The sequence below is a fragment of the Cydia pomonella genome, chromosome 18 (assembly GCF_033807575.1).
Source record: "Cydia pomonella isolate Wapato2018A chromosome 18, ilCydPomo1, whole genome shotgun sequence".
Lineage (NCBI taxonomy): Eukaryota > Metazoa > Arthropoda > Insecta > Lepidoptera > Tortricidae > Cydia > Cydia pomonella.
In genome coordinates, this window is record NC_084720.1 from 11,693,587 (window position 1) to 11,715,385 (window position 21,799).

General features: G+C 40.6%; 1 protein-coding gene across 5 annotated transcripts in view; it reads right to left on the minus strand.

Moving 5' to 3' along the window:
• The window catches only part of LOC133527585 (dystroglycan 1), a 142,113-nt gene that overhangs the window by 11,508 nt on the left and 108,806 nt on the right, over positions 1 to 21,799 (minus strand). For 3 of the 5 annotated variants that reach the window (XM_061864641.1, XM_061864642.1, XM_061864643.1), the window contains 12 exons: positions 20,745 to 20,891; positions 17,775 to 17,942; positions 15,960 to 16,124; positions 14,805 to 14,924; positions 13,581 to 13,736; positions 12,984 to 13,127; positions 7,682 to 7,843; positions 6,857 to 7,081; positions 4,754 to 4,899; positions 3,992 to 4,132; positions 3,599 to 3,698; positions 46 to 294 (listed from right to left, as the gene is read on the minus strand). In XM_061864641.1, coding sequence (XP_061720625.1) covers positions 46 to 294; positions 3,599 to 3,698; positions 3,992 to 4,132; positions 4,754 to 4,899; positions 6,857 to 7,081; positions 7,682 to 7,843; positions 12,984 to 13,127; positions 13,581 to 13,736; positions 14,805 to 14,924; positions 15,960 to 16,124; positions 17,775 to 17,942; positions 20,745 to 20,891 — 1,923 coding nt within the window. The remainder of the gene's footprint in view (positions 1 to 45; positions 295 to 3,598; positions 3,699 to 3,991; positions 4,133 to 4,753; positions 4,900 to 6,856; positions 7,082 to 7,681; positions 7,844 to 12,983; positions 13,128 to 13,580; positions 13,737 to 14,804; positions 14,925 to 15,959; positions 16,125 to 17,774; positions 17,943 to 20,744; positions 20,892 to 21,799) is intronic. The other 2 variants (XM_061864644.1, XM_061864645.1) reach the window with 2 other exon arrangements.

Genomic DNA, 21,799 nt, shown 5'->3' on the forward strand with positions numbered 1-21,799 from the left:
CTTACCCCCCGTCGTTGCACCATGTACTATGAATTAAGATGTTACCTGCATCAGTCTCTTGATATCATCCATGGGACACGCGGTCTCCTTGGGCAGGGTGTCGTTGGTCCACACGAACTCGCAGACGTCCCCGCTCTGCGACACGTTGAGCACGGTGATGTGGTGCATGTCCGTGGCCAGCAGGTTGACGATGCCTTCGAGCGCGCGGATCTGCCAGTCCAGGTCGTACGTGAAGGTTTTGTTCAGTTTGAAGTGCATGACGAATTGGTGGTTGATTGTCCGGGCGGCTTTGTGCTGGAATATAATTTTTCGGTTAAATAAGACTTACGCTTTTTAGTGCTAAACGGTGATGACATCTTTAAAGTAGTTTCTGTGACTCCTACAAAATTAAAGGCATTAAAATATGGTTGTGGTTATGAAACGAACGAAGTGAGTTTTATAATAGGATCCTACGAATGTTTTAGTGTCTTATAATGTACTTTTTTATCTACACACATATTATAAGCTCTGTATGATGTGTCACGATAAGCATTGCGGCATCCTTGCTTTGTCGCGGATATCAAGTAGCGTCTCCCAAATATCTTGATCGCTCATTTTACACGAAACTGGTGTAATAGTTTATAAACACCAAATCAAATTAATTTTACACAAACTAATCAAAAGATAAACTGAATGTCAAATGTCAGTAAATTAATCATAAAAAAATAGACTGAATTTCGACTGAAATTTGAATAGAGGTTGAAACAAATTGCTTTTTCAGAGTAGTTCGAAATAAAATCGATATAACATTTTATAATTATGCAATAGGGAATATTACGCGAAACTCTGCGTAGGGGGCGCCACTACCACAATCCTTCAATCTGAGGGTATACCGCGAAACAAGAAAATTTAAATTTCGTTATCTAACCTCGCTGTCACTCTTGCATATTCGAGCGCTAAAGACGCACATAATTACATTTCGATTTTTGTGTTTCCCGCTCAGCCCTTTGTAACCAACCGCCTTGATGCATCAATGTCATATTTTATTATCTGTGAAAACTTGTCATAATACAGTTTAAGGCACAAGGTGCTAGTGCTGCACACTGGCGGCAGAACATTGCAGTAATACTCCCTATAGGTAATAACATTTTCACAGATAATACATTTGTTCTAACAGAATAGCTTATCTTTATGCTTGTCGTAATTTGCGGTTTTCAACGCATCATAGAGGATTTATGATATGTGTGTAATTGTGTAGATAAACTAAAATAAAATTTCAATCTTCGTTCATTCCCAGAGTACCGCATATCATTAATATTTTAAGAATACAGAAGAGTGATTTGTGATTTGTGTGAGTGTTTATAGTTTCTGTCAGTGTCCGTTTAATCGAGCCACAAAGCTTAGCTTTTATAATTTGATACGAAAAGCCACCGCAAATTAAGTTGCGTTCAGTTTTATGCCGTGTCGTACAGCTGTGTTCCTGACCCACAAACGGTCTCGCCGGTAGATCAGCGCACAGACAGGTATTGTGCCTCAAAAGCTGGCCAAAATCCATTTTTTTTATATCCGCTGTTCCCCATCTAAACCATTGTTTCTTAAAAATAGGATAACCCCTCCACACATTAAAAAAAATACCACGTGCTAAGGCCATCCACCACCCGCCAAGGCTTAGTCGAAAGTTACCGTTCGCCGAAAGTGTCCGCGTGATTGTTCGATGCGCTCAAATTTCATTGTTTTCAAATATTTGTTATTCCTTGATCGGCCAGTTTTGTGTTTGTTTTTAATATGGATTATGAAGAACCAGGTATGTATTTTATTTAACACTAAATTTTACTTAATAATTAATTGATTTTCTTTATTAATACCCTTGAGAAGTGAGTACCGGGAAATTTTATATGAAAAGACAAGTTTTGCAAGAACATTGGAAGTTTTAATTAGTTTCCAAGCATTTCCCAGCAAACATTTGAATGGTATGTTATAGAATAGACTTTCCTTAATATAAAGTCCAAAATAGCCACCCCAATGCACCCCTCTATTTTTGGTGTTTTTTTTTTCTCCGTAAGTCCGACAGAACTATACACGGAAGTTTTCCCGGGTAGCCTGCAACGCAGATGTTTTGAACAGACTGCTATCTGCTATTAACATCTGATCCTGTCCTGACAGGCATGAGAACCAGGAAAAATAAAAAAAACACCCACTTTCTGCTGATGTCCTGAATTTATTGATAGAAAACATTGCCAATCTAAGCTTTGAAGAAAATGACCAATAAAAGATGAAAGTAATAATTAATGTCTTTTTTTTACCTTCTTAACGCTAAAACCTAAATAACAAATGGTTAAGAGGCCATTGGAACTTAAAAATATTTTTGGCCAACTTTTAGGGTCAAATACCAGTCTGTGCAGCGCTTACTTTGGGGTTAGGTTTATGCTGAGGCGGGACCATTTCGTGGTAAACTATTTATTTATTTTATGTTTAAATTTCCTTGTTGTGTATATTTTTGTATGTTATAGTTTGTCAAGAATAAATGCGATGATTTCTGATTTTAAAATTCAATCCTCCTTTAACAGATTCCACACATGATGGATATATAAGCCGGATTGTGGTTATTCGCGGATGGTCTAAAACGCAAAACGACTAGTGTAATATTTTGCCTATATCGCTTTTAGTCTACATCGCGAACGGTCTAGAACGCAAAATGACCACTTTTTAGGGTTCCGTAGTCAACTAGGAACCCTTATAGTTTCGCCATGTCCGTCTGTCTATCTGTCTGTCTGTCCGAGGCTTTGCTCCGTGGTCGTTAGTGCTAGAAAGCTGAAATTCGGCATGGATATATAAATCAATAAAGCCGACAATGTCGTACAATAAAATCTAAAAATTTAATTTTTTTGAGGGTACCTCCCCTACACGTTTTTTGCTTCAACCCTACAGTGTGGGGTATCGTTGGAAAAGTCTTTCAAAATTAATAGGGGTCTTCAACAAAAATTTGATTAAGAGAATATATTCGGAGATAATCGCTGCGAAAGAAAAAAAAATTGTGTCCCCCCCCCCTCTAACTTTTGAACCATAGGTCCAAAAATTATGAAAAAAATCGTGGAAGTAGAGCTTAAGAAAGACATTAAATGAAAACTATAGCGGACATGATCAGTTTAGCTGTTTTTGAGTTATCGCAAAAAGTTCCACCTTCATAGTAAAAAGACTTACTTTACCTAATTATGCAAATTTGCCTATTTGTTTAACTCTCGTGAAAGGTACCGTTTCATCCCTTGGTTAACAATTTACTATACTTTAAGCTCCAGTTTAGCTGATTGTGACGGAAGAGTAACTACGGAACCCTACACTGAGCGTGGCCCGACATGCTCTTGGCCGGTTTTATTTATTTCATTAGGTAGGTTAGGTTTGTTAGTTATCTTCAAATGGCCGAAGGCCAAACCGCCCAAAATAGGAGCCCCGCGGCAGCGGGGCTCCGTCGACATCGCTAACGTAAAGATAAAACGACGAAAATGATGTAGGCATTTTGCGTTCTAGACCGTTCGTGATGTAGACTAAAAGCGATATAGGCAAAATATTACACTAGTCATTTTGCGTTTTAGACCATCCGCGAATAACCCCCGGATTGTACCTGTTGGACGGTGATATCGAGCGGTCCTTGAGCTGTCCGGCCCTCGCTATCTTGTGCTTCGATCACGAAGTTCCAGCGAGACACGTGCGCTTCTAAAGGCCTGAAATGTCACAAAAATAGGTCCCCCTAATTAGGTGGAAACAAAAAACAACAGAGTATAATGCCTTTTCATTGACAAGCAAAAGTAAAATCGTATACACTACATTTTGCAGGATTTTCATAACTTTAAGTGTTCACAATTGATATAAGTCTTATGCAAAAGGAAGACTGGACTACCAAGTGAAGTTCGATATATGCAATATTGGGTAAATTTTTGATAACAGTAGACATTATGGTGGCTTCATAACGATGAGTCATGCCCCTGGTTAAATTAGTAATACAACGCATACTCACAATGCATACACCTCCAGTTTGGAAGGCAGGAACTGTATCCAGGAGTTCTTGCCGAGCTTGGTGCCCTCCTTCATGTACATGCTGTATGTCAGGTTGTTGTCGTCCTCGGGGTCCGTGAACAGGTTCGCGGGGATCACGTATCTGAACAACACATTACATATTCACCACCTTATTCAAAAAACTTAGCAACCTCTTACAAACCTCTGTTAAATTTTATCTCTTTGTAACAAACAGAAATGTCAAAATGACGAATAGGGGATTATCCACACTTTTTAGATTTGACAGACGTTTATGAGTAACATCTTTAACGCCTACAAAGTTTTTCATTCATTCTTATTCTTCATACATCAATATTCCTACTTGTGCATTCGTACAATGTTTATAAAATGGTCATGGTTATTTGCTGAACAGTCGCAGAATGTTGACATCTTCGTATATTCTTGTCCCTCTCGCTTTTTTGATATTATAGGTACCTATTTGACATTGTAGAGAAAATCGAGCCGGGAAGGAGAAGGGGTCACGGGTGATTTTTAGACAGTTTTTGTACGACTGATAGCAGATCGTCGTTCATTATAATCATTATAGGTATAGAAAGAATAGAAAATACAGAATCTTCTTCCACCTAGTGTTCCCGCGGCTTTTGCATGGGCTGCCTTTCTTCTCTCTTTCCCCCACTTTACAATCCTAGGCGTCTTTTCTATAAATCGTTTTCGCAAATGTCGGGCTTTAAGGCCTAGAGTACTCAAAATATTAATCAATTACCTAAATGCTTTCCCAGCAGCAGTGGCAACCTTCTTCATGTGGTGTTTGAGCGATGGCGGTTTCTTGGTCACAGGTATTGGGAACGTCACAGTCTCAGTGGTCCGACCGAAGATTGTGCTTGATCGTTCCGATGGTGTGACAGACTCCTGGAACGTTGTACACTCTATTGTAGATTACTGAGTGGTTTAGGTATAAGTTGATAAATGTGGCAAAAAGTGTATAGGTATACCTATAACATAATATTTTTTATATACCATACAAAAGTACAGAAATACTGAGTAACACAAAAACACATGATATGAATTTTTAATTATTTAGTTTGAATGAGCAATAAAATAGACAAATTATTCAAAAAGACTAATGATTTAAATATCTGTTTCACTATTTTTAAAATCTACTACGACAAGATTTTGGAAACATGGTTTTTCAGAAATAAAAACACTTCCAGTAGGTAGTTTATATGGATTTTAATAGCCGATGTTTCGATAGCGATAATTTCGGGTCATGATGAGTATAATGACTAATGAGCGACTTATTTCTAAATTTTGAAAAAGTTAGTGTTATTAATTAAGATCGAAAATGCGCCCAAAAGATTCAAAAATACCATGTTATTCCCGTGATTTTCACACACGCATTCACTAGATTAAGTAAACCATTACCAGGCTGCAACTGTGCAGTGTACATCCCTTCTATTTTCAGTGCACACCATAACCCATTTTTACGATGCTAACGTACTTACGAGAACTGTGGATCACTGTCTCAAGCTTCTAGGTCGTTTTCGGCCTGTTTGGCTTTTAAAATGCTGGATCTCATCTTGAATGAAGCGACTTTAAATTGGCAGCACCGACATTTAAATTGCTATACAAGAAGGACTGAAGATTATCAGAGTTTTACGTAGGCCGCAGAATGTTTAGGCAGGCTAGGCTAGTGAATTGTATGGTATGGATATTTCCTATTAGTTCCACAGAATCAAGAAACACTTACGTTCAAACTTGTAGAGGATCTCTCAGTTCTATTAATGAGTTATTGACTGTCGAGGTGTAAAGTAGAAGAAAAAATAGTGCCCTAGACAGGCAAAATAGACAGCTCTATGTGACGTCATATATTTTGTGGTAATCGATTTGTCAATCTTTTAACAACCAGAGATAATATATATATATATATATATATATATATATATATATGTAGTATGAAGTGTCTGAAATAATTTTTAGGCCTCAGAACCTAATCAGTTAAACAAAAGCTATTGTTTCTTTAATGCGAGCGGTAAGCTCCCGTATTAGTCACTTGGCAAAGCAACAATGTCCTATAAAAAGCACCTGTATCGCGATAGTACTAAGGTTTAAATATATGTAACAATATGAGCGCTCGCCTACATTGAGGTGGTTGATCGTCCTACATTACCAAAACATGTTATCTTATGAGGTGTCACATATATTTGAACCTTAATACTATGATAGTATTACTATCACGATACTGTATTCTTTTTTAATACCACGTCGGTGGCAAACAAGCATACCGCCCACCTGATGGTAAGCAGTCACCGTACCCTATGGACGCCTGCAACACTTTTAAAACCTGTACACTCCTTTTTTGAAGAACTCCATACTGTAGCCCCTCTGGAAAACCTCGGCAGGGAGCACATTCCACAGCCGAAGCGTTCGCGAGAGGAAATTCGTCTTAAACCACACAGTGCGCGACCAATTGACCCTGCCGACGGCGAGCGGTGCGGTGATTGAAAGCGGCCGTTGGCATCATGGCAAATAATTCTTCAGAGCACAGCCCATTGTACAAGCGGTAGTAGAAAACACACAAGGAGGCAAAGTCTCTCCTTAGACTCTTAAAGGTTCAATACCACTTGTACAGCGCGCCTTTGGACTGAGTCGAAGATACAGTTGCTTTTTCAAGTCCCTAACACGGGAGCCGACCGCTTGCTACGGTCTAAAAACTAGGCGTAAAAATCATTTCAGAAAATCTATACATTGCCTATTGTAACAGCGAGATCTTCTCCTCTGTCAAATTTAGGGCACGATTTTTTCTTAGATTTTATTCCTCCTAACTCATAACTCTTTGGTTCTTTAGAACTAATAGGTTCCTACAAACCTCCTTCGTGACTTCCGTAAATTCAGTCTCAGGCAGCGCCGCCGCGGTGGTCGTCGAGGTGGTGGTGGTCGTCGAGGTGGTGGACGTCGTGGTCGGCGGCTCGGTGGTCGTCGTGGTGGTGGAGGACGTGGCGGCGGGTGTGGGAGCTGGAGCCTCGGGCGTGGTGGAAGAGGGTGGCGGCTCGGTGGAAGAGGGCTCGTTGGACGCGCGAATTATAACGGTCTGCTGAAAGTGCCATGCGACGCTCACACGATGTGCCGTGAAGGGTGGACGTAGAAACAACGAGTTGATATATGAACAAGACTAAGAAGTATTTAGAGGTACTGCATATTAGAAATTGTACCTCATAGGAAGCTCCACTCTCAGTATTTATCATTAACATGAACACCTTACATTTTTATTCCATAGGGTATTTTCTTTGGTGAAATTTTTAATAAATGATTCCCCATAGATACATGTGGAGTCATGTGGTTCTTATAACGTATTATTATCGACTAGCCTTATGAAAAGATTTAATTGGCACTTGAAAGCTTTATACCTAAAATGGTAGACCCGAAACCTACGCGTGGGTGAATAACAGTGCATGAAGGCTTCTAAACACCTAAATTATGATGTTTCAAGCTTTTAGAATACAATTGATATCGTTGTTTCTACGTCATCAGATTAGTCAGTTATATTTACATATTAATATAAACGATGGAAATGGAAATCGTGAGGAAAAATTTACACTATTCTAAGTATTATATTAACACCAGTTCCACTCTGAGTCAAAATTAGTCTACTGTGAAGTGTTAGGTGGCTAAGATGAATGGTGGGTATACATACCGTTTCGGCTTCGGTGGTGGTGGCATCATCACCGGGTACTATGATAACATGGTCATGGTCGAAGCCCCTGGGAATTGCTGCTGGGACGGCAGAATAACTGACAATACTGGCTTCTGATGCTGTTTCGGCGCCGTACGGAGTGATTTTCACTTTGGGCTCCAGCTGAAATATTTAATATTATTCAAAAATGGGTATTACTGGGTATGTTTTTAAAAAATCGATAAGCTATTTTGCACGCAAGGAGAACTACTTCAAACTTCATGCCAGTGCATTTTAAGTTTCTAATCAGTAAGTGTTCTGTCTGTCACTTCTTGATTGAAAAATGTTGTTACTCGTAAGTTGTTTGACAGAAACAAATAATTTTGACGTTCTTACTAAAATATTCCAGTCTGTGGTCTCTATCTACTGCTAAACATTTCAAAATAAATAATCAATTATATTCTGACGGAACAAAACTATGAAGGAAATCTAGCGTAAAATAAATATAGGTAATGTGAACTACGTTGCTAAGAGTACAATCAAAAGGAATAAATTAAACCGGGGTACAGGGTACTATTTCACACACAACATACTATGATAACAAATTATACATGCTTTGAAACAGTGTGATGTCAATATCAGCTAAACAAACAGGGCAAGGTTGTCTTATTTACAGTGAAATAAAGTCAAACTGAGAACAACATCACACCGGCATGCCATGCTCACACAGATGCGGCAGCTGGGTTACGACAAACCTCCGTGGTATATGTATTAGTAGAGGCAGGCTCGGGAGTGGTTTCATCTGCGCGCGTAGTTCCTTCGGTAGCGGGCGGCGGGGATGGCGGGGTGGGCGGTGAGGGGGGCGCGGGCGGGGCGGGGGGCTCGGTGGGGGGCGGGGTGGTAGCGGGCGGGGGCGGGGCCGGGAGGGGGACGGGGGTCGTCGACGGCGGCGCCTCGGTCTGAAACGTGTCGGTGGTGGTGTCGGGTGACTCGCCGTGGTGGTGGCGGTGCGGGTGTGGGGGCGGGGGCGGGGACGCGGCGGGGGGGACGGCGGGGGGCGGGGCGTCCACCTGCAGCGCGAGCGCCGCGACACAGACTAGGTTAGTACTGCCACCCATTTGTACATACAGTAAGCGAGCCCTGTGTGTGGTTATTGTGACGGGGTAAAGATAAGCGATGGGCTTGCTTTCATTCAGACCTTACTGATCAGTGAACGCGCCTTGGCTACAATTGGATATCGCTTGGATGGATTTTAAGCATTTTACCGTGTAGGAACTTCAGGAAAGTGCTTTGAAACTTGCGCTGTGTTTTATTTAAGCTTCTGTTAGAGGCGAAATTATGAAATAGCACAATAGTTAATAACAGCACACAAAGCTCACTTCTCAATTATGATCTTTTATATTATGTATATTAAATTTAAACGACTTATTATGAACGTCGGTGTAGGTATGATTCATGAAGTATGATACTTTCGACTCCAAGCTTCTCTTATTATCCAATTATTATGCTGTTTGATGTATGAAATGTACAATGTTTGGTCAAATATTGGTGATGACATTTAGAAAATTTAAAACCTAATGTAATTATTGATTTTAGTCGAATGTTTGCCAACATGTTGTTCTGTACCGATTCCCATTGCTAGTACGGGGGATTCCAACAGTAGGTATTCAATACGGCATTTCCATTCAACATTCCATGCTAAATAATGTGTCTTGATGGATGCGGCTATGATGGCGTGACAGATAAGTGCAAGATTTCATTCCTTTAAATAATTTACTCTACAAAGGGACATTCATTGGAAAATAATACTTTTAATCATTTCACACCTTGGAGGATGGAACAACTGGAGCTCGCCTTTAAGAGCTTACTTAACTCTCTGTCGAAAACCTCGGCCAATAGTCATATGTATTGTATGGACTGATTTTTAGCTGACATACATTTGATGTGCCCCTCCCCCGCAAAAATTAGCAGACTGTTTTGTACAGAAAATTTCAGACAAGACGTTTCCAGTTGTTAAATCCTCCAAGTTTCACACTCAAGACGTACATAATATTGGGTTTGTTCCGTCCATTGTTTTTTTATTATCATCGGTAGGTATAACAGAGTTAAATAGGTACAGTAGCGGAAAAAATCTATCATAAAGTGATTTTTCTGTAAAATATTTCAAATTAGATGAAACCAAGAACTGAATTTGTTGATAACTAATCAAAAAAGGTTATATTGATTTATTCTCAACCAATTATACGCTAACAGGCCGGTGCATGTTTCGAAATTAATTTTTCTGGAATTTAGCGTCCGTCACTAGTAGTATTTAAGTCGATAAAAAACGGAATATCGTGCTAATTAATAATCATATTTGTAAGAAATATCAGTTCCGTCATGGGGAGACCTCGTGGAAATAAAAACTTAACAGTAGCTACACAAGAAGCAATTATAAATGGCTATAAAAATCTTCACAGCTTCAGCTTCACATAATCGACGCTGGCTAAGCAATTTCAAGTTCATCAGTCTACTATATCGAAACGAAAAAGCTCACGTGTGTGTCAAAAGGCCCAACAGACCTGGTCGCCTACGGTGCACATCAAGTTTGGTAGACCGCAACATTTTGCGAATAGCAAGACACAATCAACGACTCACGGCGAGCGACATTATGCGGGAAATATCGTGTGGAAATTTATCAGTTTCTGTGTCCGTACGTACTGTAAGAAATCGCCTGATGGATGGTGGACTTCGTGCTCGTCGTCCTGCAAAGAAACCACTGATTTCCAAGAAAAATCGAGCAGCTAGAAAACAATATGCGAAAGAACATCTTTCTTGGACTGCGGAAATGTGGGAAAAGGTAATCTGTAGCGATGAATCCAAGTTTTTACTGTTCGGAATAGATGGAATTACCTACGCACGACGTCCCGACAATGCTCGCTATGACCCCAAGTATCAGCTCCCTACAGTCAAACACGGCGGCGGCTCCCTTATGGTGTGGGGCTGTTTCAGTGCAAGTGGAGTTAGTCCTTTACATCGAATAAACGGCATTATGACGAAGGAAGTTTATGAAGGAATATTACAAGATGTGTTTCTTCCCTGGGCACGCCAAAATTTCGGCAGAGCTTTTATGTTTCAGCAAGAAAACCCGAAACATTTGTCTTATCTTGTTAAACAATGGTTCAAAAAACGTAGAGTGAGGGTTTTGGAATGGCCCAGCCAAAGTCCGGACTTGAATCCTATAGAAAACTTATGGAAGGAGCTAGGTCGTCGTGTGAGTGCAAGAAATGTCAACGAAAGATTTGAACAATTAAAGGAAGAGCGGGAACGCATTCCAAGTTCTTTCCTCGCGAAGTTCATTGCATCACTGCCCCGAAGATGCCAAGCTGTTCTTGATGCAAAGGGTTTCAGCACCTAGTACTAATCTAATATTTTGATTTTCAGTGCAGAATCTGTAATTTTTGTTGTTTTCTTTATTAATAAACCACTTTTACCTATATTTCGAGTATTAGTTATTTTATGCACTTTTTAATAAACTCGTACAAAACGAGTTTCTTATATGGTGTCATACAAATGTAGTATATGATTTTACTCTCCATCTAAAGGACTTTCACATGATAATCGTTTAGGCAGCCTTAGTCGTTCTCATAAAAAAAAACACAAATATGATAAATTATTTTCCGCAACTGTATATGCATTTCGTTGGTTAAATATAGAGTACTGTCATATATATTCACTTCTTACGTTTACTAGAAGCGTACACGATTTGAATTATTTATTTTATTTTCTTAAGCATTATTTTTCAATGAATCAATCGATGATGATTGGATTACATTGTAAGGCTAAAGTCTCACTCTAATGATCTAAAAATGGATATTGGACCTCCAGCCTTACAAAGATGGATGACAGGGTCATACCGGGTAAGGGAACAATGAATGAGATAGGGACACGCCTTACGAGTATCTTAAAACTATCATATTAAATTAAGTTTTATGACGCGCAATTATAAAATAACGATGAAACATTTTAAGCGTCACCCAAGCATGTAGTGGTTTTTTGCATGTCATGAGGTTTGTTAATAAGACTTTTGGTTTTACTCTACTTAAAAGTTTCTCTTGAAATGCAAACAAACAAGTATGTGCACTTTTCAATCGTCTTATTTTCTTAAAAATATGTAGAATGTTTAGTAATTGACGGTTTTCACGCAACAATGACGCTTATTAGTAAAGATGACGGTCAGTTCAAGGTCTGAGAACTAATTTAAATAACAAGAAACAATTGCTGGTTCAAAGCAATTCAAGAGAAGGCTAATAGACGTCAATGACTAAGCCATTAAACAATGCATTTACTATACTTACTCATAGTCATTGATGGACCGCGCAGACTTATAGATCTTGTTGTTTTTATTAAAAATGATACTTCTCTGTCCAATTGAAGGTTCTCCGCAAGATCAGAAATGTATGCGAATGAGATTTGTTAGTTATGTCTTCATGAAAAACATATGCTGTAGATAATGCGGATTCGACGACGCCACAAACATGATCTCAAAATATTAGGAAAATATAGATGAGACCATTTTTAGTTCTCCTGATTTTGCGAGCTTTAATTTACGGTACGGTATGACTACTTTTTCTTAATAGTAACGAGAACAAAGTTATGGAACTAGGCGATTTAGAGATATAGAGCCGTAACGGCCTATCGAGAATCGTCGAAGTCGTCGAAATAACTATGACGATCACTTCAACGATAAAAGCGTCACTCTTGAATAGTGAAGATGAAGGATGAACATTGGCGCCTAAACACTATAAGACTATGCAGAGGTCACCAAATGGCGGACCGCGGTCCGGATCACCGACATAATTAGTTTTTTTTTTGCTTATTTTAATACACAAGTAGAAATGGACCACGATGGTCATTTTATTTTAAGAACCGGACGGTTAAACTAATTGGTGATTCCTACTATAGTCATTAACTCTGTTTAATGGAACTTTTCCTTTCGTATCTTGTACCTATTGCCAGAGACTGGAGATCATGAAAATGTGGGTTTTAAATGTTGAATCACAAACCATATAGCAACAACCAGTGGATTCTAAATGACCTGTTTTAACTATACTTCACAAGTTACAGTAAAAGGCATGTGATAGTTATCCCAACAGGCAAGTGATAATTATCATTTAACAAACATGAAAGGAAAGGTTATCTCAGTTGAAAACCGAACGACTATACCCGCAGTCATTATTAGTCATACTCACGCATATTCCTTGGCGCCTCTGTATTACTCAGACGAAATCCAACCATAAGTAAGGATAATACGGTAGAGTATCGTACGCAGGCCAGTACTCACCAGCTCGGGCCCGGCGGGCGGGTCGACGTCCTTGTAAATGTCGTCGTCCTCGGCGTCGTCGTAGCCGCTGTAGTCGCCCGCGTCCTCCTCGTCGTCGTAGTTGTCGTAGCCCGCGCCGGAACCGTCGTCCAGGTCTTGCGGTGACTGCGAGAAACAACATGAAACGATATTGTAATTAGAAATAATAATTTGATTGTTACAAACTTGAAGATGGTATTCAGCCGCCAGCCGATGAAGCGTGCCGTCACAAGACTGGGACCATCGACCACTAGACTCGGAATGTGTTAGTTAGTCCGCTGTCTCTTGGACCAGGGCAGGGGTTTGAACTTTGATTCATGGCCGTCAGCCGATGACGGGCAGCCGCAGCAGGAGCGCCAGCGCACCGTCGCCGAACTACACGCATCGACCAGCGATCACTGGACTCGTAGTATGCTGGGTATAATCACCTGCCTCTTGAGCCGGGCTTAACGGCCGTCAGCCTCTAGCCGATGACGGGCAGCCATAGAAGGTGGGCGACGGTGTCTGCTCGCCCATGCGACAGGTCCATTCCTGTGACGGCTGTAACCAATATGCACAATATTGGGGATAGTTAATCACCTGTCTTTTCAGCCGAGGCACAGGCTTGACGGCCGTCAGCCTCCAGCCGATGACGGGCAGCCGCAGCAGGTGCGCCAGCGTGCCGTCGCGGGACTGCTCGCGTAGACCTGCGACCAACACCTTATGTCGGCTCCATAGTTTCTCGCCACAGCCCACCTGGAATGACATGAAAATTGGAGGCACATTAGTAAAAGGTAGTATAAATTAAGTAAATTTTGTTTGGATAGCAACAAGTTGAGATTCTTGAGAAGAGTTCGGTCTACACCTGCAATTGTATCTGAGTTAAAATTGAACGTCTTTTAATCAGCAGCTTCACTGCACAGCTTCAGAGCTTTTTTCCGCTGAGGCGACCCCACCTAAACTTGGTGAGCAACAAAAACCCGACTAAATTACGTTCCTCTGGACACGTGGTCCTGCTGCCCTTATCCTACCGATCTGACTACAAGAACTTTTTTTCCGACTGGTCCGATTAATTGGACTACCAGGATTTGTTATTCCGCTTCGTCCTACCGATCGGACCATGAACTTATTTTTTCCTGCAACCTAGCCGAGTAATATCGTACAATAAATACGTCGGTCACGGCGCTCGCCGGCCGCTGCCGTGGCACGCTCGCTCGGCTTCGCGCACTGTGTTGATCACAGTACACCTAACATACTCCTCTTCACTTCGCTCGTCGTCGCACCTATATAGGCTCTGAAGAATGATACTAATCCGTGGTTGTAAACAAATGAAGTGGGAAATTCCGTTTAGCGGACGACTAATTTCTTTTACACGTCTGTTTAGCGGACGACTAGACACTTTGGCCTTTATATTATTGCCTAAGAAAGTTACCTACTACGCAGTATGCAGATCGCGTTACTCATGTCTAGAACGCTGTGCCCGATTAGTGGGACCACGTGGTCTAAGAAAACGACAGTTTCTATAGCCCGATTAGGCAACCGGACCAACAGGAAATCAAAAGTTCACGTAGTCCTATCACTAGTAGGATCACGTGGCCATTGAAATGATAGTTTCATTAGTCCGAATGGTTAATTGGACCCGTCGGAAAAAAAGTTCATGTGGTTCGATCGGTAGGACAAGGGCAGTAGGACCACGTGTCCAGAGGGAATTACGTAGGTTGTTTTTGGAATGTTTTCAACAATTTTAAAACGTGTATTTAATTTTGATCATTCCATATATACGCAACCATATCTGGCCTTAGGAAGACAACAACATTGGCTCACATTCAAGCAGATGGCAGTCGTGGCGTCGCCGTGCCTGCGCGAGGCGGAGCCGGCACCGCTCATCAGCACCGACTGCGTCCGCGCCGTTTCCGCCTTGTACGGCTCGATCCAGAACTCGTCCTGCAAATACATATCAGTTTCCATTTTTAATAAATGTAGTAGATCTATATGAGCAATTGAGTAGGGTATAAGTTTCGGCAGTGATAACAGACTACTAGATGGCTATGAAATAGCAGGTGTGGAGGCATGGACTATGTCCGAAAACAAACGCAATAGGCTGATATAAACTACTCGTGGTATGTAATTGATACAATGTTTTTATACATTTACTTACACTTTAACAGAAATAGAATAAAGTTGAGTCTTAAAATACGCCGTCCAATGCATGCTTTTCGTAATACATACAACATGATTGTTAATAGAAGTTACAAAATAAAATGTGTAGATCCGTCAAGCACAAGCTAGAAGCAACCAAATTGTATGTGAAGACGTGACTTCGTTTTTATTTGACATATTTTTTCACAAATTACTGTATACTCCGTGGTCAATAAACTAAAAAACAATGTTTTACTTGATGAAATCTAATTTTAATGACAAGAAGTAATGACAATACCGTCTTCCTTTACTTGCGTGTAATAAGCGAAAGTGTCGAAATGGGCGTTTAATCAGACCGCTTAGTCACTCAATCATCATAACGACGATCATGTCTAGGTATCAAGCTTTAACAAATGAGACAAGCAAGTTAATTAATAACTAGAAAAAAATGAGAAATTCACGCATCGTAAACAAATCTAAATTAGATACACTAGCATGTGAGCTCTATACCAGTAGTGGTACTCAAGGTTTCGTCGTAACTTTGTATTAGGCCTTTATGGCTTGCAGTACTTGTCTGTTAGTTGTCATAAAAGGCCCTTACGGGCCCGCAGGGCACACTTTGTAATTAACTGATATAGGTTGCTGTATCAACTCTCACTCTCACTAAATATGAGCTGACGGCATTTTAGAGTCATGTAGCTGCCTGGGCGCGATGTTTTGGAAGGCGCAGTCGCCCGGAACCGCCCGCTCTGTCTTTGGAAAATATAATATACCTAAACCGACAGCAATGATATTACCCGACCCCAAATGATGGGAAATAAGGCTAGGCGGAGATCTTACCCAGTCTAGGGCCATGAAGCTGGCGAGTTCCATGAGCGCGCGTATCCGCTGCCGCGGCGAGATATTCTGGAAAGCGCCGTCCACCAGGACTGCAAGCACTAGACGGTTTTCGGAGCCCACGCAAGAGCCATATCTGGAGTGGGGTTTTTCTTCCGCTTTCTTCACCTGTGAAACAAAAGGATGAACATAAAATACGGGACATGCATCGATTAAGAAAATCCTGTTTTCAGCAACGTTCTGTTTTCTGTAAGTAAGGTTGCCAGAGCTCAACGAGGGTACGGAGTGTTAGAGTCGGCAATGCGCAAACTCCTCTGGAGTTGCATGCGTACATAGGCTACGGAGATTGCTTACCATCAGGCGGGCCGTATGCTTGTTTGCCACCGAGGTAGTATAAAAAAAAAACAATTTGCGACCGCTCTTATTGTGCGTGACCAGCTGTTTGTTTGCATGTTCTATTATCCTATTATTTTAGAAACTGTATGGATAAAAACGCACACTTAATATCTTACGCAATGATCACCATTGATTGCCAATGAAAAAGCAACCTTATTTATCATTCGCAAAGGAGCTAGTCCAAACATCACTTATTTTTTATATTGATGGCACTCCAGACCATTAATAATAATTAATCAGGTAAGTATTGAACATCAAAAGGATATTAAAAGCAGGAACTATCAAACTATCGTCATTATTTCAATTAAGTTCCCTGAACGTTAAAACATTCATTGACATGAATTGAAAGTTACGAGTCCGCTTTGCATGCAATTGCGTCCGCGTAGCCATCAATGAAGTGCATCTAAACTGTAATAAACCGCTCATCCGCCTCACAAATAAGAGTCAGAAGTCATACAAAAGCGGTCTGGCTTCATTTGACTGACCTACTTTCTTTGTTTGGCCAATACACACTAGTCTCAGTCCACTAATCGGGGAAGGATGCTGGGCTCTTTTATACTTTTCCAATTAAATGATTTGTATAGGCATACAATAGTGAGTGAAAGAATTGCGCGGTTGAAATAACAACGATAGTCTAAGTAGCAATTTTCTATTTATTGGTCATGTGGATATTGTATGTTACAATCCGATCAATAAACTCGTAGGACTACTCTAAATAGGCTCTCAGAAATATTAAACAGCTAACTTAATTTGAAACGCTATCAGGCAAAATACCAATTTAATGCTACTTAGTTCTCCTCCTCCGCAAATTGTTAAATTAAAATAAATTAAAACTAACCAGTTGCTTTAAAATTTTAACATCGGTCAGTATTGCCAACTTTATTTAAGCAACTGAACAATTCGTGATCTCCATGGTATGTTCGAAAGTGCCTCTGGGCCCTTTGTGCGTGGTTATGAACGCCCAAGTCTTGGCTCGAGCCTATCGGTGTCCTGAACGTACCTCGATAGTGAACGAGTCCATCGTACTGAGCCCACGGGTCCGTCCGTGCGCGGTGACCGTAAAGGTATGCGCGCTCAGGGCCCGATGCTAGGGCACGCTGCTGATCAGCTTGTCTGGATTTCGTCGGTGTCCTAAACCTACCTCGATAGTGAACGAGTCCGTCACACTGAGCCCGCGGGTCCCTCCGTGCGCGGTGACGGTGAAGGTGTGCGGGCCCAGGTCCTGCGGCCGAGGAACGCCGCTATTTAAGCTGTCTGTAGTCTGTCGGTGTCCAGGACCTACTTCGATAGTGAATGAGTCCGTCGCACTGAGCCCGAGGGTCCTCCGTGCGCGGTGACGGTGAAGATAAGAGGGCAGAGGTCCTGCGGCTGGAGCACGCCGCTGATCAGCCCGTCTGGAGTCTGTCGGTGTCCTGAACCTACCTCGATAGTGAACGAGTCGGACGCACTGAGCCCGCGGGTCCGTCCATGCGCGGTGACAGTAAAGGTGTGCGAGCCGAGGTCCTGCGGTTGCGGTACGCCGCTGATCAGCCCGTGTCTCGAGTCCACGGCCAGCCAGCTTGGCGTTCGGCGGCCATCTTCACTGTGGACCTGGCGAATAACGCCGTAAGTTAGTCAGGATTATAAAGTGCATTACAAAAAACTTAAATTAGCTATCATCGTCTTATTAATCGTAGGCTACGATTGGTTAACTTTAAATAAACATATCTGTAAATTACCTATATCACTGTTTGGCAAAAGCAAAATCGGTGAAAAAGTTGTTGTTGTAAGTCTTGAGCAGTAACAGCCAAAAGCTTATGCCTATTCATCGTTATTACCTCAAAGGTAACGAAAAAGGTAAAGGTAAAGGTAAAGGGAAAGGTAAAGGTATTAACGTTAACGAGGCATGTCCAGTTTTGTATGATTAGCTTTGTGTAAAAAACATATGGGACTGTGTAATTAATGTGTTGTTATGGGCTGATGTTAGGCACACATTACCTAGTTGATTACTAAGTTCTGTTACTCGATTTGCAACGTCTTTATTTCCGTTAAAACAAATGCTACCGAAAAAATAAAAAATGACATAATGTGGTGGATTTGTGAGCTATAATTATATACCACACATAACACTTATCTCGTCGTATCCATAATAATGAATTGGGGCCTAAAAGAGAATCGTATCGCAGTAATTGCGTTGCACAAATGTGGGCACCCGCCAAAAATGATTTTGAAGTTGCTTGAAAACCTAAAAATCAACAAACAATTTGTTTATCGCATAATTAACAGATACAATAGTACTCAGAGCTTCGATGACCGCAAGAGGTCTGGAAGACCACGCACCGTTCGGACCCCAGCTCTAATAAAGGCAGTGAATGCGAGAATTGCAGGAAACCCCGTCCGGAAGCGAAAGTTGTTGGCAATACAGATATCTGAAGAGAAGCTCCCTAAAAAAAGTTATCAATGAAGACCTTGGACTACACGCTTACCGCAGACAAAAAGGTCATTTGCTTAATGAACGATTAAAGACTATGAGGCTAGAGAGAAGTCGCGTGCTATTGAAGCGGTACGCACAAAATGGCCACCGAATAATACTATTTACAGATGAGAAAAATTTTACCATTGACGAATGTTGTAACCGCCAGAATAACAAAGTGTATGCAAAAAACAGTCAAGAGGCGATTGCGGCTGTTCCGAGAGTGCAACGAGGCCATCAATCCTCTTATGTGATGATTTGGCTGGGAGTGTCATACTCAGGGCTAACACAGGTTCATTTCTGTGAAAAAGGTGTGAAAACTGGGGCCAAAGTTTACCAGGAAACCGTTCTTGAACCAACAGTGAAGCCCTTAAGCCACACCCTATTTCAAAACCAGCCATGGGTCTTTCAACAGGACTCAGCTCCTGCACATAAGGCAAAAACCACTCAAGCCTGGTTTCGAAGCAACAAAATTGACTTTATTGCCCACGAAGACTGGCCGTCCTCCAGCCCGGACCTTAACCCCCTGGATTATGCCATATGGCAGGTTATTAAAGAGAAAGGCTGTTAAAACCCTACACAAATCTTGACTCCCTCAAGCGGGCCATAGTTAAGACAGTGACGGAATTAGACATGACAATCGTGCGTGCCGCTATTGATGACTGGCCTCGTCGTTTGAGGGCCTGTGTCAAGGCCAGAGGAGGCCATTTTGAATGATATTGTCATATGCAATTCCTGATTTTGTGTACTTCATTTTAATATATAGTTTATTCAACTTTCGTTCGTATATTTTATGTAGATAAAGATTATTGCAGTAACAGAATTTAGTAACCAACTAGGTATGTCACATTCGACAATTTCATCTTTATTTATCCATGTAACTATTATTTTATGTTGTTTTTTTTCCACTGTACGAGTATCAATGCCCTAAGGCATTAAGCACCATTTCTACTTTCCTTTACTTTGCAATTTTTTTTCATTTCATCAGTCATCAACAGTTTCTTTGACAGTCTTTCGCAACACGAATTATGTATAAATAGGAACATAAATAACTACTAGCAAACATACGTTGGTTGAGAAAGATGTGTAAAACTTATAACAATTATGTACTTCAAATTTGTCAGGTAAACGAGATAGCGCTGTAGGTAATTGCGGTAACTCTGACTGTCAAAAGTTGACGTTTGACAATTCAGTGACCGAAAAACATATGGCACAGTACAGCGCCATCTGTTTTGAATGTAAGGGGCACGTTTTTTTCTTACACTTTACTTCTCTATTACAACCAATTCTCTTTGCTACTACGAATAGTAACCAATTGTATGTTTCTGAATCAATCATAGTGCTAGGCAATTGTTCCGGTTATCGTAAGCGACTCGCGGACGGAAGAGCGATGGACCGGAAAATTGAACTTTTAATAATACTTACCTACATATACACTGTAATGAGTTCGTTTACGTCGTAACTATCTCGTAGCGGCTAACCAATTAATTATTTATGCAAGTGATTTATTCAACACTTGGACAGCACATTCATAAATCTGTGACTCATTGGTTAGTCGAAGAAGACTCAACTCATTAAGAAATCAAGTATCTATTTGTTTAATAACAAATCGTAGTTGATTCACTAAAGACAGAATCTATCCGCGAAATGCGTTAAACCTAGGCAAATCGGAATAAATTTGCCTACTTTTTCTCCAAGAACTCTTGGATAAGCCTAAACTTCATAAAATAAGCAAGCCGATCAAATCCTATGGACGACTCGCCAGAAATTTGTTAAAAATAAGAATGTAAAAATTCAAACTCAATTTCTTCGTTGACTCGATCTACTTTCTATAAAATCTCCCAGCATTCGAAGGAGCATAAGTCTTTGCCAAAGTGCTACATTTGAATTTAGAATTGAATTGAACAAATTCTATTGAACGAATGGAATTGAAGTCGTACCTTATACGCTAGTACGTCGCCGGTGAATGCTTGTTTGGGTATTTCCATTCGGAACAAGTGTCCCACGTAGGCCGATGTGTCAGGAACACCCCATAACCTTTTTAGGCCATTTTTCGCTATTTCTGAATGGTTTGCTGTTAGTTCAACCTGAAAGGAAGCAAAATAAATTACTCGTAAGTTACTTGAAGGGAGAATAATCCTTTGTCTTCTTGTGCCGAGGGGGAAAAGTTTTAAGAGATTGTTTTACTTCCTCAGGTAAGCGGTGTTTTTCTGTGACAGGCGAAACTAACTGCACTATTTCAGTTAGATTTACTGCGACGTTTACAGATTGTGATTTTTAGCTGAGACAGAGTTCGATGCTAAATGGATCGAAGCCTAGACACATTCGACAAGGAGCAGCAGGGGTATATCTTGACTTATAGCTACTTTGTGAAACCATGCATCCGAGAAACAGATTAACTAGTTAGAGAATACGTGTGCGTTTATGTTTCTGTGTCATAATGTCTTCACATATTTTACTTTTATCTGTAGCCGGTTGTGAGAAGGACAACTAATGAAAAAAACTAGGGTTCCGTACAAACTTTGAATTATCTCGTGTAACTATAAAAGCGAAAGACTTTTGAACAGAAGTACCTATAATAAGTATAATTGTGTACAGCGCCATCTATCGGCAAATTGTGAAGAATTAATTAATTAATTAACAAACTAATTTGCGCGATGTAATGCATGTATGTTGGTCTTTCGAGGATGATTCTCTATCATGGGAACCGGTTTCAAAAATTGTTCTTTTATTTGAAAAAAGGTGTATTTAATCTAATCTCATAAAGTTTTTAATTGTAATAAACACGTAAAGTTGGTTAAATTGCACAGTATTTTTTTTACATTTTCCTTCATAAAACATTTTTTTTCTCTATGAAAAAAAAAATAAGTTTGGAATGTACAATTTGATCTCTTTCAAATGATACCCCACTTGACTTAGTCCCTATACTTTGAAATTTGCCCCTTCTTCATATTGGACAGTTTCCAGTGTCTGGGTTAACGTTGTTCATAACTAT